We start from the raw sequence: 18,798 nt of genomic DNA on the forward strand, positions 1-18,798 counted from the left end.
AAGTTCCTTGTCTGTAAAATGGATTCATAGTAATAGAATTTTTCTCATAAGGTTGCAGTGAGGTTTTTTGTTTTTTTTTTTTTGAGGAAATATGTGTAAAGTGCTTAGAATAAGTTCTCAATAAGAATTAATCATCATGGTTTATTTCTATGCCACCTTTTCCCCTAGAATACTTCTGGCCTTCCTGACATAATAGACCTCAGTAAATGGGACTTTCGCCCCTGTGCCAGGACGCAGGTCTGGAAGTGCCAGTCAGGTCTTCAGTGGAGCCGGGAAGGGAGGTTCGAGGCAGTGAGGGTGAGCAGAGGCGGGGGACCAGCTCCTGCCTCCCTCTCACTCCCCAGGCAGAGCCCCCAGCAGGCCCCCTCTTGAGGAATCTGTAGCAACGGGCAGATCAGAGGCAGAAGCTGCCCTGGCCAGCATGGACTGACTGCTCCGCTCTCCTCCCCAGGACACCAAGCTGAAAACCATAAATGGTGAGGCCCCCACAGTGGATATCTCCTTCCAGCTGCTTTCCTCTGAGGTAAGGCTGCGGGGATGCGAAGGGCAGCCGAGCGCCAGCTCCTGTAGCCCCGTGGTGGGTTCCAACCCCCTGCACAATTGCTGGCCTTGTCCAGGGGCTGGGGCCAGAGGCTCTGGGGAGGAGGGGACCACTGCTTTGGCTAGAAATGTCTGAGGGTGATTTAAGGCTCCAGAAAGCGAGACAGTAAACTGAGATTAGGAAGAGGAGAGCTGAGAGAAGAGGCCCCCCAGGCCTGGGAGTCGGACTCTAACTCAGCCCAAGGCAAGCCTGCCTCACTGGGATCAAAGTTCTACAAGTCCTACAACGGGGATTTGTTCAAGTCCTACAAACCTACAACTAGGATGTCAGCTTCCATGGCTGTGTAACAAACTGCTACAAACCTAGCGGCTTAAAACAGCACCCATTTATGGGCTCACACTTGTATAGGTGGGCAATCCGACAGGGCCCGACTCAAGTCAAGATGTTGGCAAGGTCGCATTCCTTTCTGGAGGCTCTGGGAAAGAGTGTGCTTCCGAGGTTCCCAACATCTCTGTTTCCTCGATGGCTGTCAGCCGGGGGGGCCTCTCGGCTGCTGCAGCCTACCTACATTCCTTCTCCCAGGGCCCCCCTCCACCTTTCAGCCAGCAGGGATGTCAAATCCCCCCCCTACATACCTCAAAACTCCCTGGCTTTCTCCTTTGTCAGCAGCCAGAGAAAACCCTCTGCTTTTAGAGGAGCTGATGTGGTGGGGGAGGCCCACTCTGATAATGTACCCATCTCAAGGTCAACTGTGCCACGTGACGTGAGCCCCGGGGTCATAGCTCCCCATAGGCATGGGTGCTGGGGATTAGGGTGTGAAATCTTGGGGGCCCGCTTTTGGAATCCTGCCTACCACAGCTGGGTTGATCCAAGTGGAAAGCTACTACCGGCCGAGCCCCGCCTGATGGATGGGATCCCTTCCTCCAGCCAGCGCTCCCTGGACTCTGAGTCCCGGCTGGACCCTGGTCATTTGGCTCCTGGCAGGCACCTTCTGCCACTTTGTAGTCTGGGATGCTAAGACAGACACAAAGCGGGGATGTGGGCAGGTCAGGACCATGAGCCCGGAAACTAGTGACCAGGGGCCAACTTCTGGGTCAGTCCCCTCCTGTCAGCTTCCCACACCAGGAAAAATAGCCACTAGCGCTGGGGTAATACTTCCCTGTGACCTCACCCATGGAGCACACAGGGAATTGCCTGGTGTAGGGTAAGAGGCACATATCTGGGAACGTAGCCACTCGAAAAATGTGTTCCTACAAGGCCTCTGGTAGGTACCTGGGACTTCCCATTAGCACTTCCCCCTCTGGAATGTTCGGCATTGTCTTCTAATTCCTGATTCCTCTAATTCCTGGTGAAAGAGAGTTTGTTAGATACAGCCTGGCACACACCCCCGCTCCCACCTCCACCTCCATCCTCACATCGGGTGTAGGACCAAGAAGGTATTGGGAGGGGAGGACATAGAAGCAGCAAAAGACCCTAAGAAAGAATGAGGGTCCTTAGAGAAAATGTCACAGATTTCCCAGATTGGAGCTCAACCCCCCACCGCCTCTTGCCGGGGTCTTGAGTCTGCCGGTGGCCACTGCCTATCCCTTCCTCACCTGCCCCTGCCTCCCAACCCTTCACTGGGGTACATGTGTCCTGAGGACCGAAAGGAGCATCAAGTGCCCCTGGTCAGGCCATTGAGGGACCCAGGCAGGCAACAGGCAGGTGGACCGGACCCTTCCCCAGTCGCCCAAGGGCTAGGCACAAAGGTCTCATTGATGAATTATTCACCAGAGCTGTGCTAAGTGCAGAATTAATCCCTTTCCTTCCAGCTGGCGGCCTCACTAAATTATCCCTCCAAGTCATGCGGGAAAACGCTGCCGAATTCATTTAGCGGCTGAGTGTTTTGATCTGGGCCTTGTGATTTTAGCTTCCCCTTCCCCCAGCCCCCTCCCCCTGGAGGCGGGTAAAAAACCTTTCAGTAATGGATTTCCGAGAAGAAAGGAAAAGAAAGGGATCAAGATTGGGTGTGAACCAGGAAAATAGTACCAGAGGAAATTCAGATTCTGCAGCCAAGCATTCACACACAAACACAGCTCCACACTCGCACACTCCTCACACCATCGCATGAGACGGTCCCATATGCACAGACATGCACACGTGTGCACCCCCACCCCCCTTTGCAAGGGTGCACACGCTTAATGTGTATACCCATGTTCGCACACAATGCAGGCTGCCACACAGACATTTTCACACCCCTGTTGGCGTGCACAGAAGCTGCATATCTTTGTGGCTAAACTGTTCCTTGGTGACACTATATGTGAATTGGCCCATAACTGCCTCACTTTGATTCTAGAATCTTGAACTCCAATTTTGGGGCAAATGTGGTGGGTTCCACATAGGTTCTTGCAGCCAGGGCACCCAAGCCATTCATTGGCTGTCCTTGTGGATACAATGAGGAGAGGGAGGGACTGGCAGCCATGGAGCCCATCTGCCTTTTTTCACCCTCTTCGGGCTTGGACCTGGCTCTCTGCTAGCATCTGAGCCCTTTTGGCATCCTTCTCGCTAGGGGTGGTGGGAGAGTGTTGAGAGCTGATGAACAGGTGGATGGTGTCGTAGCTGAGCCCAGAGGGCCCAGCCCCAGCTCCCTCACTCACCATCGCCCTCACGATCACAACACTGGTGTTCTCTATGCCACTGCCAACATTTATTGGGCACCTACTGTGTAGCAGATACTGTCCTGGTTTGAGAGATCTTACAGTCCTCATAAAGCTTGCATTCTTCGAGGAATCCAGGGAATGTGGACCAGACAACCAGCAAGTGAGTTCATGAGTAGCATCAGCTCCTGGTAAGAGGCCTGACGAAACCCAGTGAGAGCAAACACTTGACAGGCTCTGAATTCCTTGCCTCTTCCTGTTGCACCTATGATGTTGTCTGCAAATTCATGGTGGAAGGTACCTGGCCTTCATGTCTGCATTCTTGCCTGAGGGACCACGACCATTGCTTCTTCCATCTTTTAAATCAAACACTGCTCAAAGCTCCATGAGCCACCGCCTGAAGCCTGGGATCTTAGAGTCCCAAGGACACTCTGGCTGCAGGGGGGCTTGGGATAACGGGCCTCCTGGGGCCCCTCGTCCGTGTGGCTAATGGTTCCATCTCAAGGGCAATTCCCTGCAAGTAGTCAGACGTGCTACTGAAAGGTGATGCTTCAGGAGAAATAAATACACATGGCCTATTTGGGTACCGCCCTCCTGAGGACACATCCTCTTTCTCCTGAGCCTCCATGGGACAGAGACATGTTATCCTGATTAATTGAGGTTTTGGTGAACACCAACCCCCCACACCCACTGCTTCCACATCACCCATTGTCAGAGCCCTGGGAACAAGAGCATTGCAGAATTTCCAAACAGGCAGAGACCACAGAGCTGTCTCTCAGGAGCCCACCCTGGACAGGATTCTCCCTGACAACATCCACTGCAGGTGGACTTAACCTTACTCTGCCATGACAGGATGCTTACTACCACCAGAAGTGCCCTGTCCCATGGCTCAGTGGCCACAACAGATAGAAATGATCACCTCCCACTGATTCCACCCTCTCTGTGTCCCCAGGCTCCTCCGTGCAGCCCTGGCAAGCCCCCAGTGCTGGGGATACTGGCACACGGTCAGCCATCCAGCATGCTGCCTGGCACACCAGCCAGCAAAGCCTACAGGTTCTGTGAATGGCAAGATGGACTGTGCTCAAAGCTAGGTCTGTTGGCCATGGGTTAAGCTTTTTCCCTCTGATGGGACTTGTCTACAGGCACCTGCTGCTGAGAGTGATCTGCTTTCAGCTGGAGTTGTGTGTGTAGATGAATATGTGAGTAACTACATAGATTCACCAAAACCAGAAAAACAGACTCTTGCATATATGCCACAAACTTCCCTTTATCACACATGCTGTGGGGGTTGGCCTTGGAGGTCCATTCGGCTCTAGGAATCCATAAGCCTATGGCTACTCCACATATACATATATGAATAACCTTTTGCTCTCTTCCACTTTCCTTCTGATGTTGGCCTCTTCCCTTTGAAGAGTGTGATCTGGTCCCCCAGGAGTCTGTGCTTCTCCAGGCTAAGTAGTCTGCCTCTTTTAATGAACTGGTTTCAAGATCCCACAGCATCCTAGGTGCCCTCCAGCTTACAGGAAACCTCTTTGAAGCGAGGCCCATACTGACCAGGTTTCCTAGGCTGACCCATGTGGACTGGAGCCCAGCATGCACGTGATAGATGCTCACTGTGTCAGTGCTGCCTCCTTGCATGGAAATGTGCCTCCTGCAAGGTGGGACAAGTCTATGCAGTCATCTGGGTGTCTGACAACAGTATGCCCTCTCCAGCTGGGATTTGGAATCCAGAGTCTTACGCAGGCAGAGATGGGGCCCCTCACACTGGGTGGCTGCCTCCTTCTTAGCCCACAAGCCTGAGAGGTGCTGGAAGGACTTGAAACCCATGCATTTCCTTGGACTTTGGCACAGGGTAGGTGCCCTTGAGGAGAGAAGGAGATGGCCCCTGCTGCCACCCACTGAGGGAAGTGGTGGTTCCCACAATCCCTTCGGACCCTCCCCCTTCCCTGTTCTTGCAGGGAGAGGCAAGGCAGGTCTTCAATGCCATGCAAAGGGCTGCCTGGTGTTTTCACTCAAATCAGCCACAAAGCTCTCTGGAGACCAAACCAAAGTGGGGACATGTGGCTGTTTAACAAATGTGGAGGTGAGGGCAGGTAATAGGCAGAACCATGCTGGTTTTTGACGAATTTTTGTAAGTTTCTATGAAAGCTCTGGGTTGGTCCTCAGAGAAGCCCCAACATAAACCTGCCTCCATTTCCTCATGAAGCACAGCTGCCTAGAAGGCCCAGTGTTCAGGATGGCACGATAGCATCCTCCGCTGGTTTTGTCCTCTGAAGGGTTCTGTCCCCACCCCCAAGACTCCAGCTCTGAAAATGCTACCACAAGGACAATGATGGATCCCAAGAAAAAGGACCCTTTCCCCTCCCACAACCGCACAACATCCTGCCTGTCTTCCTTTCCACCCCATACCCCCTACACAAACAGGGTGCATCCTTAAGTCTGGGTTTGAATCCTGGATCTTTCACTATCTTAGCCACCCTGAGTCCCACCTTCCTCATCCACAGAGGGGAGGTGTGATCCCTACCAGCCAGGAATGTAGTGAAAATTGAATGAAGGAGCTTGTGTAAGTGCCCAGCCCAGTGTAGCTGCTGACAAACATGCTGAACTCATCAGAGATGAGGACAGGGCTCCTGGGGGAGGGGAACAATGAAGCCTTGCTAATCTGTCACTCGGCGCCCGCCCCTCATGACAGCCGCTCCACCAGATTCACATCCATAAGGACATCAGGAGGCCTTGTCAAGTGCTGAAGATAAACATCACCAGCCCCACATTTGGTCTCACAGCAATTTTTCAGGGAATGAAGAAATGGAGAAGAGACAGACAATCATCTCTCTAGAGGCCAGAGATGCTGAAGTCCCCAGTGTACCCTGCCTTGAGCTGGGAGCTGTGGAGGAGTTGGAGAAAGAGGAGACCTGCTTTCTGGCCTGTGAGTGGGCAGGGCTGGACCAAGAGCCATACTGCATGCTCACCCCAATGGCTCACCAACCACAGGATTCTGTTGCCTTGAGAAAGTGAGCCCGTGGCTCGCAGCCAGAGATGGAAAGTATTGAGTCAGGATACAGTGATGGCTATCGAAGCTGGACATTTGGGCCCTCCCCTGGCCTGCTCTGCTCTCTCTCATGTACAACCGTTGGGTTGAGGAAGGGGGGCGGTGAGAGAGGGCAAAGCTTCCAGACCAAACTATTCAGAGAGTGGGGGCAGAACTTTTCTCAAAGCCACACTATCATAGCTTAGACCTTTCTTCAGCCAAACCATATGTACCCCCACTCCACCCGAGGCCATTCAGGCATGAATTGTTAGCCAGTTTTTAGATCTCCAACCTGTGCCAAGCAGTAAAGCACCCTGGCAGGTCATTACCACCCATCTTGCTAAGGTTTCTGGGTGAAGTACACTGAGCATACAAAGGTCAGGGGAAGAGTCACAGGAAAGAATGGTTTGAGCTATGCCTCAAGGAATGGCTTGAAAATTGGCAAGGCAGAAGGAGTCACAGACGCAAAGCCATGGAGCCATGACAGTATCAGAAGCACAGGGGACGAATGGTGGCTGTTGTGGGCAATGAGACTGGAGAGTTAGATGGAGCCTACTCTGTGGAGGGCCTGGATGCCAGGATGCAGGTTTAGACTTTGGTGGTGGTGGTTCAAAGCGGTTTTGGCAGCAGTAAGATGTGATCTGATCCATTTCCAACTCTATTTTGGTATCTCTAGATGACAATGGAGGAACCCAATGGGAAAGATTAAATGCAGAAAACCCAGGTTCCAAGCTAACGAGAGTGAGCCCACAGACTGTCCAATGAGCTATAGGCAAGGCTCTATTTAATACTAAAATCCTTCCCAGAATTTTAAAATATCCCAATCACTGGCTCCCCTCCCCTGACCCCACAACTTGCTTTTAGATTAACCCTCTGAAACCATTTTCTGGAGAATGAATTATGGTCCCAGTGAGGATTAACACTCAGACCCTCTTCTGCTAGCAGACAGACTCAGAGCTTCCAGCCCCAGCGCAGGTGCAAGACCATGCAGGATGCCTTAATGAGGCTTGTGATATGCATGGAAGGCAGCAAGCACTCTTGGAGGGCCCCATTTTCTGAGCCTCGCCTTCAGCTGAAGAGATAAGAACCTACAACTGGGGCCACAGGAAATGACAAAGCAGTGACTGATCAGGGAGCTGCTGCACGGGGCTCATTATGATGCTTGCCAGCGGGCGAGACACCCTTATCAGGGAGAAAATTGCATCAGGCCTCCTGAATTACTAGCGATTGGAAGCAGATTTCTTGGGACGCACTTTGTTAGATACCTAATGAGTGGGATACAGGCGGGCAGAGCCCAAGGCCGGCGGGGCGGGGGACAAATGTCTTTGTTAAACAGAATTTGTCAGTTTCCGCTGCAGGTTCCCCGGGGAGGGTTCAGGGCCAGCTAATTGAATTAAGAGCCTGTGCGCTCCAGCGAGAAGCTCAGGGCGGGGCGAGCGGCGGGCAGGCCTGAGGGCGGGCGCGCTCAGCACCAAGGACAGCAGCTGCACCCTGGCTAGTGGGGTAATTGCCAGGGCAGGCTGGAACTGTTGCATTTTGCATGATTAGGGATCTAGGGGACCGAGTGGGTAGGAGGGAGGCAGAAGATGTTAGGGGAGGAGGAGGAAACAGGTGACCCAAGAAGCCTCGAGTCTGTGATGCTATTGGCCTGGTCTGTCCCAACAGACCCTCCTCTGCAGGCAACGGCGAGGCCTGAGAGGCATGAGGAAGGGAGTCTTCTCTCCACCATGACACTCACGTGGTGTGGGGCAGCTGCGGCAACACGAGCAGCGGCGGGCTGTGCAGCGAGCCTGAGCCGGTGCATGGCTGTGCATTGCTTTCAGCTTTCAAAATAGGTCTCCCAATTACAGCCCTAATGAAGCAGGACGCGGTGCAGCCACGGAACCACAGAGTGAGGGGGCCACTTGTCAGCCCCAAGCTGCCTTCACAAGCAGGGGCAAGGCCTGCCGAATAGCAAAGCAAACAAGCCGGCCTCTAGGGTGGGCTAGCAGCCTCCACCCCCACCAGGAAGAAAGGGGGAGAGCTAGGTAAGGCTGGGCTTAAATAGGGAGGAGTAGTCCCCAAGGCCCTATCCTCTCTCCTCATCCTCATTTTAGCACTGTCTCCCTCCTCCATGCTCCACCCTGACCACCCACATTCGGAGCAGCCTGGCCCCTTCTTATAGCCCCAGACAAGCTCTCTTCCCATGAGAAGCAAGGAAGAAGGGCACACTTGCCTCCCCACAATGTGGGTAGACTGAAGCTGAGCAGTCTGAATAGGCGATATTAAGAAGAATTTAGGTACTGTGTGGGGCATTGTGGGCCTCCTGGTGCCCCTTACCTCACATGACAAGAGCAACAGCTTCTGGACCTCCCTTTGGGGCCTCTACTGTGTGGGAGTCTAAAGATTTTTCTATAAAAGTCACCCACTTGCTTGCCCCCAACTCCCAGGGCAGGATGGATCCTGACAACGTTGATTAGAGCGGGAGAGTAGAATTGTGGGCAGGAGTCCTGCAAGGACAGGTGTGGGAGGTGGGGAGGTACTAGCATGAAGCAGCTGTGGGAACGGGTACAGTCCAGAGCCCGCTATGGAGAGTTCAGAGCAGAGTAGATCCACTGAGTCTGGTAAGGGCTACAGGTAGAGCAGCTGTGGGTCCAAAGGTACAGAAGAGTTGACATTCATCACTACTCTGCCTTTCCTTCCCTCCTCCTCAGAACATCTTCCCCCCATAATCTGCCTCAGAGACTGACAAGGTGAAGTCACTGGTCTGGATTGAGGGGCCAGTGTCATTTTAATTTTATCTTTGTGATGGAAAATTAAATGAATTATACATCATAAATTTCAGAATCCTACGTAAAAGTACCTGGTGAGTGGATGTGAGGGTGATCTGGCTGCAACATCTCTCACCCCATTGATCACCAGATTGATTCAGCTGATCTGGTTGGCTAGGCAGATGTCCCCTTCCTCCCTCACTGCTCCACATGCATCCCTCCCGAAGCTGTGCTGTCTAGATATTGAAGGCCAGTTCCTCAGTCAAGGGTATACGAGTAGCTGCGCTCCCCTGCTAGAACCTCTAAAGCTCTCAAGGTCCATTTGTAGGAGAACACAGGGTAGTCAAGCTTCCAAGACTCCAGACACGTCTAAATGAGCCCCTACTTATGACAATCTGCCTTTAAAAAAAAATTTTTTTTAAGTACCTGGTAAGTGCCCTGCTTTGATGAGGAACCCAGTAAACGTCAGCTCTGGGTCACTGAGTTTACCCAGCTGGTACTGGGCCTACACAGGGTAGATGTCAGAGAGACAGGCTATGGGGGAAGGGACTCCCTCTGCAATGTGTCCCTGCTTTTTCAGAGCTGATGGGGCACCTCTGGAGACCTCTCTCTTGATTTCATTACTTCCACTTCCTCCCCTAACTGGATTAGATGGCAGTCTATGAAATCCAGGGCAGCAAGATTGGCTTTCTGCCTGGAAATGAGGAGAGATGTCATTACAGGTCCTGAATCAGCATCTCGCCCCAGTCCCAGGGGCCACCTGGTCAATGGGGAGTCCGTCTTTGCCCTGGCTAGTTGTTCTTTCCTTCACTCTCTCCTGTATCCATCTACCCACGCATCTCCAGTAATCATTCTGTAGTTCTCCTGCTACAGCCAGTCTGGTGTTCAGCTATTCTGAGCAGGAGACACATGTGGTACTTTTTTCTATCTAAAACACGAAGATGGGGCACTTGGGTGGCTTAGTTGGTTAAGCATCTGCCTTTGGCTTGGGTCATGATCTCAGGGTCCTGGAATAGAGCCCCACATTGTTGGGTTCCATGCTCAGCAGGGAGTCTGCTTCTCTCTCTCCCTCTGCCCCTTTCCTTGCTCCTGTTCTGTCTCCCTCTCTCAAATAAATAAATCTTTAAAGAAAAGAAAAACTCAGAGACAACAAGACAACCCCAAACCACCTGACTTAGATGTTATCCAAAGGCACTGGTGTGTTCAGTGGTGAGGCTCTAAACGAATCTTGCCCTCCCTAAACCATAGCTACTGGGAGAGGCAGATGAGAGAGGTGGCCAGGTCTGAAGCCCAGGGGCAAAACAGGCCTGGAAGTTTGGGTACAATAGGTGCCAAAATCAGCCTCAAAGTCCCCCAATGCTTCACTCTTCTCATTTCAAGAATCTTCATGTAACTGCTTTCTCTTTGGAAGTGTCTGTCCTTGTACCCATCTGACAGGGTGGGTCAGAGATGAGGCCCAGACTGGACTGGATATGACTCTGTTCTTGTATGACTATCCCTTACTCTACTGACAGAGGCCTGAAAGGACTTCCTGTTAATTTCTGTATGCCAAATTTTATATTTTTAAGATTTTATTAATTAATTAATTAATTAATTAATTAGTTTATTTAAGAGAAAGAGTAATGCATGCAAAGGGAGGAAGGGCAGAGGGAGAGGGAGAGAATCTCAGGAACCAGACTCTGCACCTAGTTGGGAGCCTGACTCGGGGCTCAATCTCATGACCCTGAGAACATGACCTGAGCTGAAACCAAGAGTCAGACGCTTAGCTGACTGAACCACCTAGGCAGGCGTCCCATGAACTTCTGCATATCAAATTTTATTTTAAAAGGGCATAAAGGAATCATTAGTTAAAGGATCCAAGTGGTAAAATGAAGGGTCCTTATCCTGATTCATCTGGTTCATATGTGTGGGTTTTCATATAGTGTCCACTTAAAGAGAGGCTTACCTGCGCTTGTTCTCCCTCTGTTTGTTCAGGGACAGACATTCAAGCACCTCTAACGTTGAGCACATCCTGTCCTGGTTGGCACTATGCCCCTTGTTCTATTTGCTTCTAGCACAGATGGTGGCATATTTATCTGCTATGTGGCTAAGACAGAACTCCAACAACTGATGTGGGGTAGAAGCTGGTTGCCTTTGAGCTCCCTACAGCCTTTGAGCAACATGCACGTTAGGGCTAACCATGGATCTCCACCAGAGCTTTAAAGCAATCTCTCCTAAAGGGAACATAACACATGTCTCTAAGCCCAGGGAACTTAAAGTTCGGGCAGAAAAACAAAAATGGCAAATGAGCCTGGAGTTAGAGAACAGTGTGAGAGCAGAGAGAGCCAGCTGCTGGTCTGGAACATTCCAGAAAAGCCTAAAGTGAGTGTGGGTGGAGGCCATCAAGATTTCCTGGAGAGGCTGGGATCTGAGTGGGGCTGGGTTCTAGACAAGCAGGGATGAGAGCTGTGGTCCTGCCAAGGGAAGAAGGAAAGAGGAAAAAGAACCTGGAAAGACAAAGAGGAGGCCCAGCAGAGTAGAGAGAGGAGACTGTTTAACAGGTAATAAGGTAGAGGATAAGGCAGGCATGGAATGGAAAAGAAATCTACCCAGCAAAGGGTGTCAAAGGCGCAAGGCTGTTGCTACCGTACCAGACGTGAGAGTCCTGGATGGCATGGTTCGTTTATTCCTGGAACAAATATGTGTTGTGCACTTACAATGAGGCAGCCACTGGGGATGAACAAAGTCTCTGCCTACATGTCACTTGTGTCCTAGTGTGGGGAGGAGAGGAGGGAGGCAGACACTAACCAAGCAAAAAGAGTTTTTGCAAGTTTAATTTTCTGGCAGAGTTGAGTACTGTGAAGAGTAAAATGGATAATGTGAATAGAGTACAGTAGAGGAGGGGTGACTTTAGAGAGAACGGGCCTCTATCTTGAAGGCCAGGGCCCATCCGGGAAGATTACATCTGGGCTGAGACCTGAATGACGAGAAGAGGACAGCCCTGTAAAGACCCATGAGGCTTTCTGGGCAGAGAGCACAGCAGATGGAAAGGCCCTGAGGCAGGAAAGAGCTTGGCTCATTGGAGGAATGCCAAGGACAGTGTGGTGAGGCCAGTGAGCAAGGGGGTGGATGGTAGGAGGTAGACAGGGGCCCGCATGCAGGGCCTCCTGAGCCATGAAGAGGAGAAGCTTGAAGAATCTAGAAAGTACACTTGTGGTAGAAAGACACAAATTTCTTTGCACCTTCTCTTCCCAGAATCCAGAAAACTTCTTGACGCCAAACAACAGCCAAGTTCTTCCCATCCTAGACCCCAAGATCTTAGATGAAAAGCTGGGTACCATCCGTGAATCCTGGTCCAAGGCCACGGTGAGCTCTACAATGGAATCCAGCACATCTACCGCTCAGGAAGCAGAGGAAGAGCCTCAGTCACCCAAGATGCCCCATGAGATGGTGAGTGTTTCCACTCAGCACTGGGAGGGCCAGAGTGGTGATGGGGTCACAGGGAAGGGGTTTGGCCGTCACCTGGTCACTCTTCAGGTGGCAAGGAGGCCTCCCTTCAAGCACACTCCGTATGTGACTTACCCCAAAGCTGAACTGGTGGAAGGTGTGGATTCTTCATTTTACAGAGTTTCTTCATCTTTTGAATGGAACTCCCAACACAATTTCCCTTGGGCAAACCCAACACTTGTAAGACACCATCCATTGACTCAGGTAGTGAGCAACCCAGAACTTTCTCAGGTACACGTCCACTGGGTAAAGGAAAGCCCCTCTGAGTCATTAGTTTTGATTTTTCAAAGAAGAGTTTGGGGCTCAAAGAAAAGAGGACGTCATCTCTGGTTAGAGTCTGTCTCCTTGGTCATGCCCCCTCCTGGCAGGAGACCAGATGCTGGGAAAGGGTTGATGAAGTGGCGAAGGTGGCATCTTAATTTGGTGAAGGGTCAGTGCTGAGTCCTGGCCCCTTCATGCAAAGAGGTGAAGAACAGGCTACCTGTAAGACAGTCCAGTCAAAGTCTCCTGCAGGGGTACCACGGGTCCCTTCATGCGTGGCTCCCCCCGTTCTTCCACAGCTGATCCCATGGGGAACATGGATCAGAAAGATCCTGAGGAAAGGCCCCAGCCAAGGCCACTGGCCCCTAGGGAAGCCCAGGGCCTCTTCCTCTCAGGACCTGACCCTCTCCACCGACAGCCTCCGCATCTTCCCCTGGCACTTCTGCACCTTTCTGAAACATGTCCCGTCAGATGAGTAGGAAGGTTTGCAGACTGCTGGGTGTGCCCAGGGTGCTCCCACGTGGACTGCCCCTGGCCACCCTGGAGCAGGTCCAAGAGCACTCACGGGCCACCTTCTACACCCCCTTGTCTCACCTCTGCCCCTTGGGAAACAGCTCTAGGGACTGACCTGCCAGCCCGGCTCTCAACTCGGTTGAAAATAAACATTCAGACCTTGTCTTTGGAGACTTTGGCAGCATGAATAGTGCCCGTGGTCACTCTTCATCGTCTCTTAAGGATTCCGCTGTATGAGATGGTTCTAGACTGCAGCTTGAGAAGTCAAGGTTAGCCAAGAGCAGGAACTGTTCTTAAGCAAGAGGCCGAGTAACCATTGTGAATGGTGGAGGGGAGGAGGAGAAATAAGTAGCCCAAGGGCATGACGACAAGATTCTGGAAGGTTCTGAGCGCCTACAAGGGGGATTAGGGCTCCCCTGTACCCACAGGCTGAGTGGCTGTGAGTTAGCTGCATCATCCAGAGATGTGTTGCCCTCTCTGGGAATCACACAGTAGCCCTGTTGGCGGGCTCGTCCCTCTACCTTCCCCCTTGCTGGGCACCCGGCTAGATGGTGGTATCTCCTAATTTGATAAAGGGTGGCAATGAGGAGGCCCCGAGGTGGGGTGACCCTGCCGAAGGCTTCCAAACCCCACTGTCCCATGCTGCCTTCCCCAGGCCTGTGCTGTTCAGCCAACCTGACACCACTGGGTCCCTCAGACGCTCATAGAATATTCAGTACACTGGGCCTGCCCTTCTCCCTTGCCCATCACACCGTGTCAGGCCCCCTTTCCCTCCCAACCCTGCATCATCTGTCCCTTCCCACCTCTCTCTCTCAGCTCAGATTTACCATCTGGCTATTCCTACCTCTGGTTTTTTGCCCTTGTTGGGTCCGGAAGACCCAGCCCCCAGTTCCAGCTCCTACCCACTCGCCAGAGCCCGCCCGGACCGGGGCGGGACCCAGACATTCACATGGCCGGCAAAGCCCCATCCCAAGCAATAGAGCGTGGGTGAGGAGCAATGTGCAGCTCCGTGAAATCGCAGGTAGCCATGCAGCAATGGGTCACTGTTCCATAGCAACCAAACAAAATTACATAGCGATAGACGAGCTCATGCAAACAAGAGACAAAGTGACAAGCAATAGAACACAGTCAGGGAGCGGTGCAGTATTGTTGCATAGCAATAGACCCCAGCCCTGCAGTGACCCTTCGCGGCACATATTACAGGACACGCGACCGCAGACTGCCGTGGTAGTGAGCACAGAACACAGCACGTAAGCTGCAGGCAGAGGCCCAGAGCAATAAAAGATACTCGAATAACACTTGAACACATCCAGGTGGCAGTGGCCCCCTCACAGGGTGTGACTCCTGGATGTGTGGCCAGCAGCAGAGCCTGGGGCCGGGGGTTAGTGGCAGTGGGACCCAGTGACATGGCAGTGGTAGAGTGGCCAGCAGACAACAAGCTGCCTCCCCTCCTCTCTCCACCTCTGTTCAGACCGTGAGCCTCTCATTGGCACCGGATTCCTGGTGCATTTGTGTGTCTCGTCTTGTAGTGGGGTCTCCAGAGCCCAAGAAACAATTTTGCCTGAGTCCCTCCAGAGCCTACTCTGGCTTAATAGGAAATCTAACATTTTCTGGAGAAAGGAGCACCTTGGGAAGAGAGGAGGAGGTGGAGGGGATGCCGGGTCGGTCCCCTCTCCGCGAAGAGGCCATGGGTGCTCCCCGCTGCCCCAGGGCCTGCCAGCCTCCGCTCTAGCCCCCCGGGCACCCTCCCCCACCAGGCACCCTTCCCCAAGTGCACCCTCGGGTCCGCCTTCATTCCCAGCTGCAGTCCTGCCCAGTCTCCCATCGCAGGCTGGTCTTCACACAAGCTTCTCAGGTGCCACTGTGTGCACATGGTGCAAAGCTCCTGTCCCGAGTGGACCCACTGGGACCAGGGGCCCACGGGTGTGGTCTCCGGTCAAGTGTCGGGTTTGGCGGAGCTGGAGGAAGGGTTTCTGGGCAGCCCAGAAAGTCTTTCCAGGGAGAGGTGGGCTTTTGGGTGTGAGGAATGCAACGTCAGGAGTCATCTTCAACCCCCAAACATGAAACAATTTGCAAGCATCCCCCTTCACCCCTCCCGCCCTCCCCCGCGCACCTCCCGCTGAGCGGGTAACAGGAGGGGCTCCGGTTGGGTTCACAGAGGCCTTCTAAAGCCCCTGCCCCCCACTGCCCACTGCCCACCGCCACTCGCAGCTACAGCAGCAGTTCCTCCGACCTGCCAGAAAACCCGAACCCCCAACCCCTGCCAGGTGCCCAGTGCTGTGTGCAGAGGTGCAAGGGGAGGGTGGTGGACAGAGAGGCCCAGGGCCCGGGCTCTGCAAGTTCTCCGCAGGCGGGAGAGAGCCCCACTCCACAAACAGCAGAGCGACACAGACTAGGCTCACGGGAAGCGGGTGAGGGATGAATGGCAAAGGGGCGCGGCTGGCACCATTTCTCTTCTTAAGTGCCACAGTCACCCAGCATTGCCGGGCACGCCCAGTGAGCCCTCAGGAAGAGAGGAGCCAGGAAGGCTTCCTGGAGGAAGCAGAAGTACTCAGTACTTCCCCAGGCCTTGCCATTCAGGAAGTGTGTGTTGAAATTCCAGCGGAGGGTCTTTACCCTCCTCTCTCTGCTCCCTCACCCCACTCCCCGTCCACACACCCCCTTCTCTCCCCCCATCCCCCCCCACCTCGGCATCTCCCTGCTTCTGCCTGTCTTTGGTTTTCTCTTTCTTTCTGATTCTCTCTCTCTCTCTCTCTCTCTCTCTCTCTCTGACTCCCCCCTCCCTCCCTCCGGGCTCAGCAGACCAGAGGGCCCTCAACCAGCAGATGAATAATTGACAAGGGTTGTTTAAAGATTCAGTGGAGTTTTCCCTCCTCACCACACTGGAATAACTCATTTCTCTCATTCTCTCTTTGAAAGCCTCTCCCCCTGCCTCCATCTCCCCTTGCTGGTGCCCACGTGCCTGCCCCCCTCTGAGTGCAGCTCTTGGGTCTCTCCTTTTCTGAAGCCTGCTGGACCCCAGAATGATCCTGTTTGGCCCCCATTTCCTTAACGTCACTTGCCCCGTGGCAACACCCCCTTTAACCTCTCCGAAGGGTGGTAGGTTGACTTCAGCTCCCCCGGATAGCATGTCCCCAAGAAAGAGCGCCCCATTTCATGGACCAGGAGAGGAGGGCAGGCCCCAGGAACTGTGACTGTCCCAGATGGCACAGCAGCAGAGGTGGGGTTCGGGGCACTGGGGGGCAGGCCTCTCGGAGCCCAGCGCCCACCCCCGCCCCCGCCCCGGGCCCCTCCGCAGGGGAGAGGTGCTGGCTCTGTCCCGCCTGCCCAGGGTAGTGCTGAACACTCTGTCCTTGAGCTTCGGTCTCTCCATCTATAGCACAGGAGAGCTGCTCACCCTGCTCAAATGGCCCCTGAGGACCAGATGGGACAGATGAGGGCCCTTTACAAAGGAGGGGACTGGACGTGTAGCAGAGATACCGTGCTGCGTGCCTGCCTGCATGGACTGAGTGTGCCCAGGGGTCCCCGAGCCATAGGACTTGCAGTCTAAGCCAGAGGCGGACTCAGCTGAACCAGGAAGAGGGTCACCTGCATGGCATGGGCCTTCCCCCACCCCAGCCCCACTCGGGTCGTGGCTGCCACAGCCTCACCCTCTCCGCAGCCCACAGTGACAGGACCCCCACCCTCTGCCCGCCTGGCCCCCTGCACGCTGCCCCCTGCTCTCACAGAGCTCTCACCGGCTCCTGGAGGTGACCTTGAACTCCCTTCCCTCTCTGGGTTCCTTCCTGTGTCAGCAGAGGAGGTTGGAGCCGATGTTCCAGAGTCCTCTGGGGCTCCTGTGCTGCTGTGACCAAAGCCTTGGTCCTGCCCTGGCCCCTCCCCGACCCCCACCCCCAGGACAAGATCTGTAGGCTGGTGGGGCTGGGGTCAAGGAGCTCAGGCCAGGCCCCGCTCCCAAGGCACCACCTGGCGGCAGGTGGCAGGTCCTGGCAGTGGTTACCTGAGTATGACCCTGCCTACGCTGGCGGCAGGAATGTCCATCTTGGGAGAAGGTATGGCAAAGGCCAGGAGTCTTGCGCCCCATGAGCCTGAGTGGCACGGAGCCCGACCTGGGAGGCAGATCACCCCGGTCCTGTGTCTGAGCCCTACCAGGGGGACCTCGATACTTTGGGCCACAAGAGGCAGAGAAAACACAAGAGAATCCAAGTGGGACAGAGAGAGAGAGCATGTGGCCGTCCGCCCGCTCGTGGCTCAACAGCCTCCAGGAGGTGAGCCTGACTGGGTTCCCCTCCCGGCCACTCCACACAAGCCGCCAGATGCAGTCTCAAAACGGAGCATCACTGTCACCTTGTCCCTCTAGCTCCAGCTCCTCTCAGTCTGTAGTCCCCAGCTCCCCTGCCCGGTGCCCGGGCCCCAGCGTGCCCGGGCCTCTTCTGTCCCGTTGCCTCTGCAAGCACCCGTGTCCTGAGGCCCAGGCCAGGGCATACGTTCATCACACATAAGCACTGTGCACACGCGGCCCACGCCACCCCTCCAGGCCCAGTTCCCACAGGCAGGACGTCCTCTGGGGGCTCCAGCCCTCCCCAGCTCCTCCCCTGCACCCCGCAGCTGCTAAACTTCGAGCTCCCGTGTTGGCACTGGGCAGGGGGCACATTCCTAAACTTAGATCTTGGAGTGGGCGGCTGTCACAGCTCTCGGACCCACCTGAGGCCCTCACCAGCTCCTGACTCTTCCTCTCCGGACTCTGTCCTTCTCTTCTTCCACATACAGGGAGAGGGAGAGGGAGAGGGAGAGGGAGAGGGAGAGGGAGAGGGAGAGGGAGAGGGAGAGGGAGAGGGAGAGGGAGAGGGAGAGGGAGAGGGAGAGGGAGAGGGAGAGCCAGCTCACAAGCATTTGAGGAAGGGAGGTAAGGGAGAAAGGTGGGAAAAAGTAGGAAGACCATCCTGCAGGTGTCCTGTTGTCTCCCCCCGCAGCCCCTCCCCTCCTCTCTAGGCAGCCCCAGCAGGCTTCTGTCCCCACCACGCCAGAGCTATGTGACCTTGGATGAGTCACACCACCTCCCTGGGCCTGTCTGCCATTGTTAAGTGGAGGGAATAGTCCCTCCTGTCCCCCTCTTGAGGCTGTAAGGAGGATTAAGGAGAGCAGATGGCAGTCACGGGTTGGCCACCGTGCCGGAGGCTTAGGACTGCTCGCTGTGTTCATGTGTTCATGGGCCCTTCGAGAAGGAGAGGGAAGCTGTGGGGGGGTGGGGCAGGCACTGCCGCCCTCCACCCTCTGACCCTTTCTCCAGAAGGGCCGTTCCCAGACCCCTGGCCCACTCCTCTCCCCCCTCACCCCCGCCCTATGAGTCTCTGGAGGGCCATCCTCCTCCCCCATCCATCACCTGGGACTAAAGAGATTAATAAACAAGACTCATAACTCAGCTGCTGGGATGCAGCAGATATTTACGGCTCCGTTTCAATTTGCAGAGAGATTAAGTGTTTGTCGATTTATTGTCTCTTGGTCTGTGTGAGCACAGAGCAAGGCCCCCTGCAGGCCGGCCGCCCTCCCTGACTCCACGCCTCACACGCTGGTGGGCGCACC

The 18,798-nt window shown here is 54.3% G+C and overlaps 1 protein-coding gene across 6 annotated transcripts in view; it reads left to right on the top strand.

Moving 5' to 3' along the window:
* CCDC33 (coiled-coil domain containing 33) overlaps positions 1 to 18,798 on the top strand; it is an 88,696-nt gene that overhangs the window by 37,501 nt on the left and 32,397 nt on the right. For all 6 annotated transcript variants that reach the window (XR_005381871.1, XM_038580959.1, XM_038580958.1 and 3 more), the window contains exons 10-11: positions 452 to 523; positions 12,190 to 12,384. Coding sequence is in view for 5 of the 6 variants with exons in the window: in XM_038580959.1 (XP_038436887.1) it covers positions 452 to 523; positions 12,190 to 12,384 (267 nt within the window). In the remaining variant the exon portion in view is untranslated. The remainder of the gene's footprint in view (positions 1 to 451; positions 524 to 12,189; positions 12,385 to 18,798) is intronic.

Source organism: Canis lupus, chromosome 30 (assembly GCF_011100685.1).
Source record: "Canis lupus familiaris isolate Mischka breed German Shepherd chromosome 30, alternate assembly UU_Cfam_GSD_1.0, whole genome shotgun sequence".
NCBI lineage: Eukaryota > Metazoa > Chordata > Mammalia > Carnivora > Canidae > Canis > Canis lupus.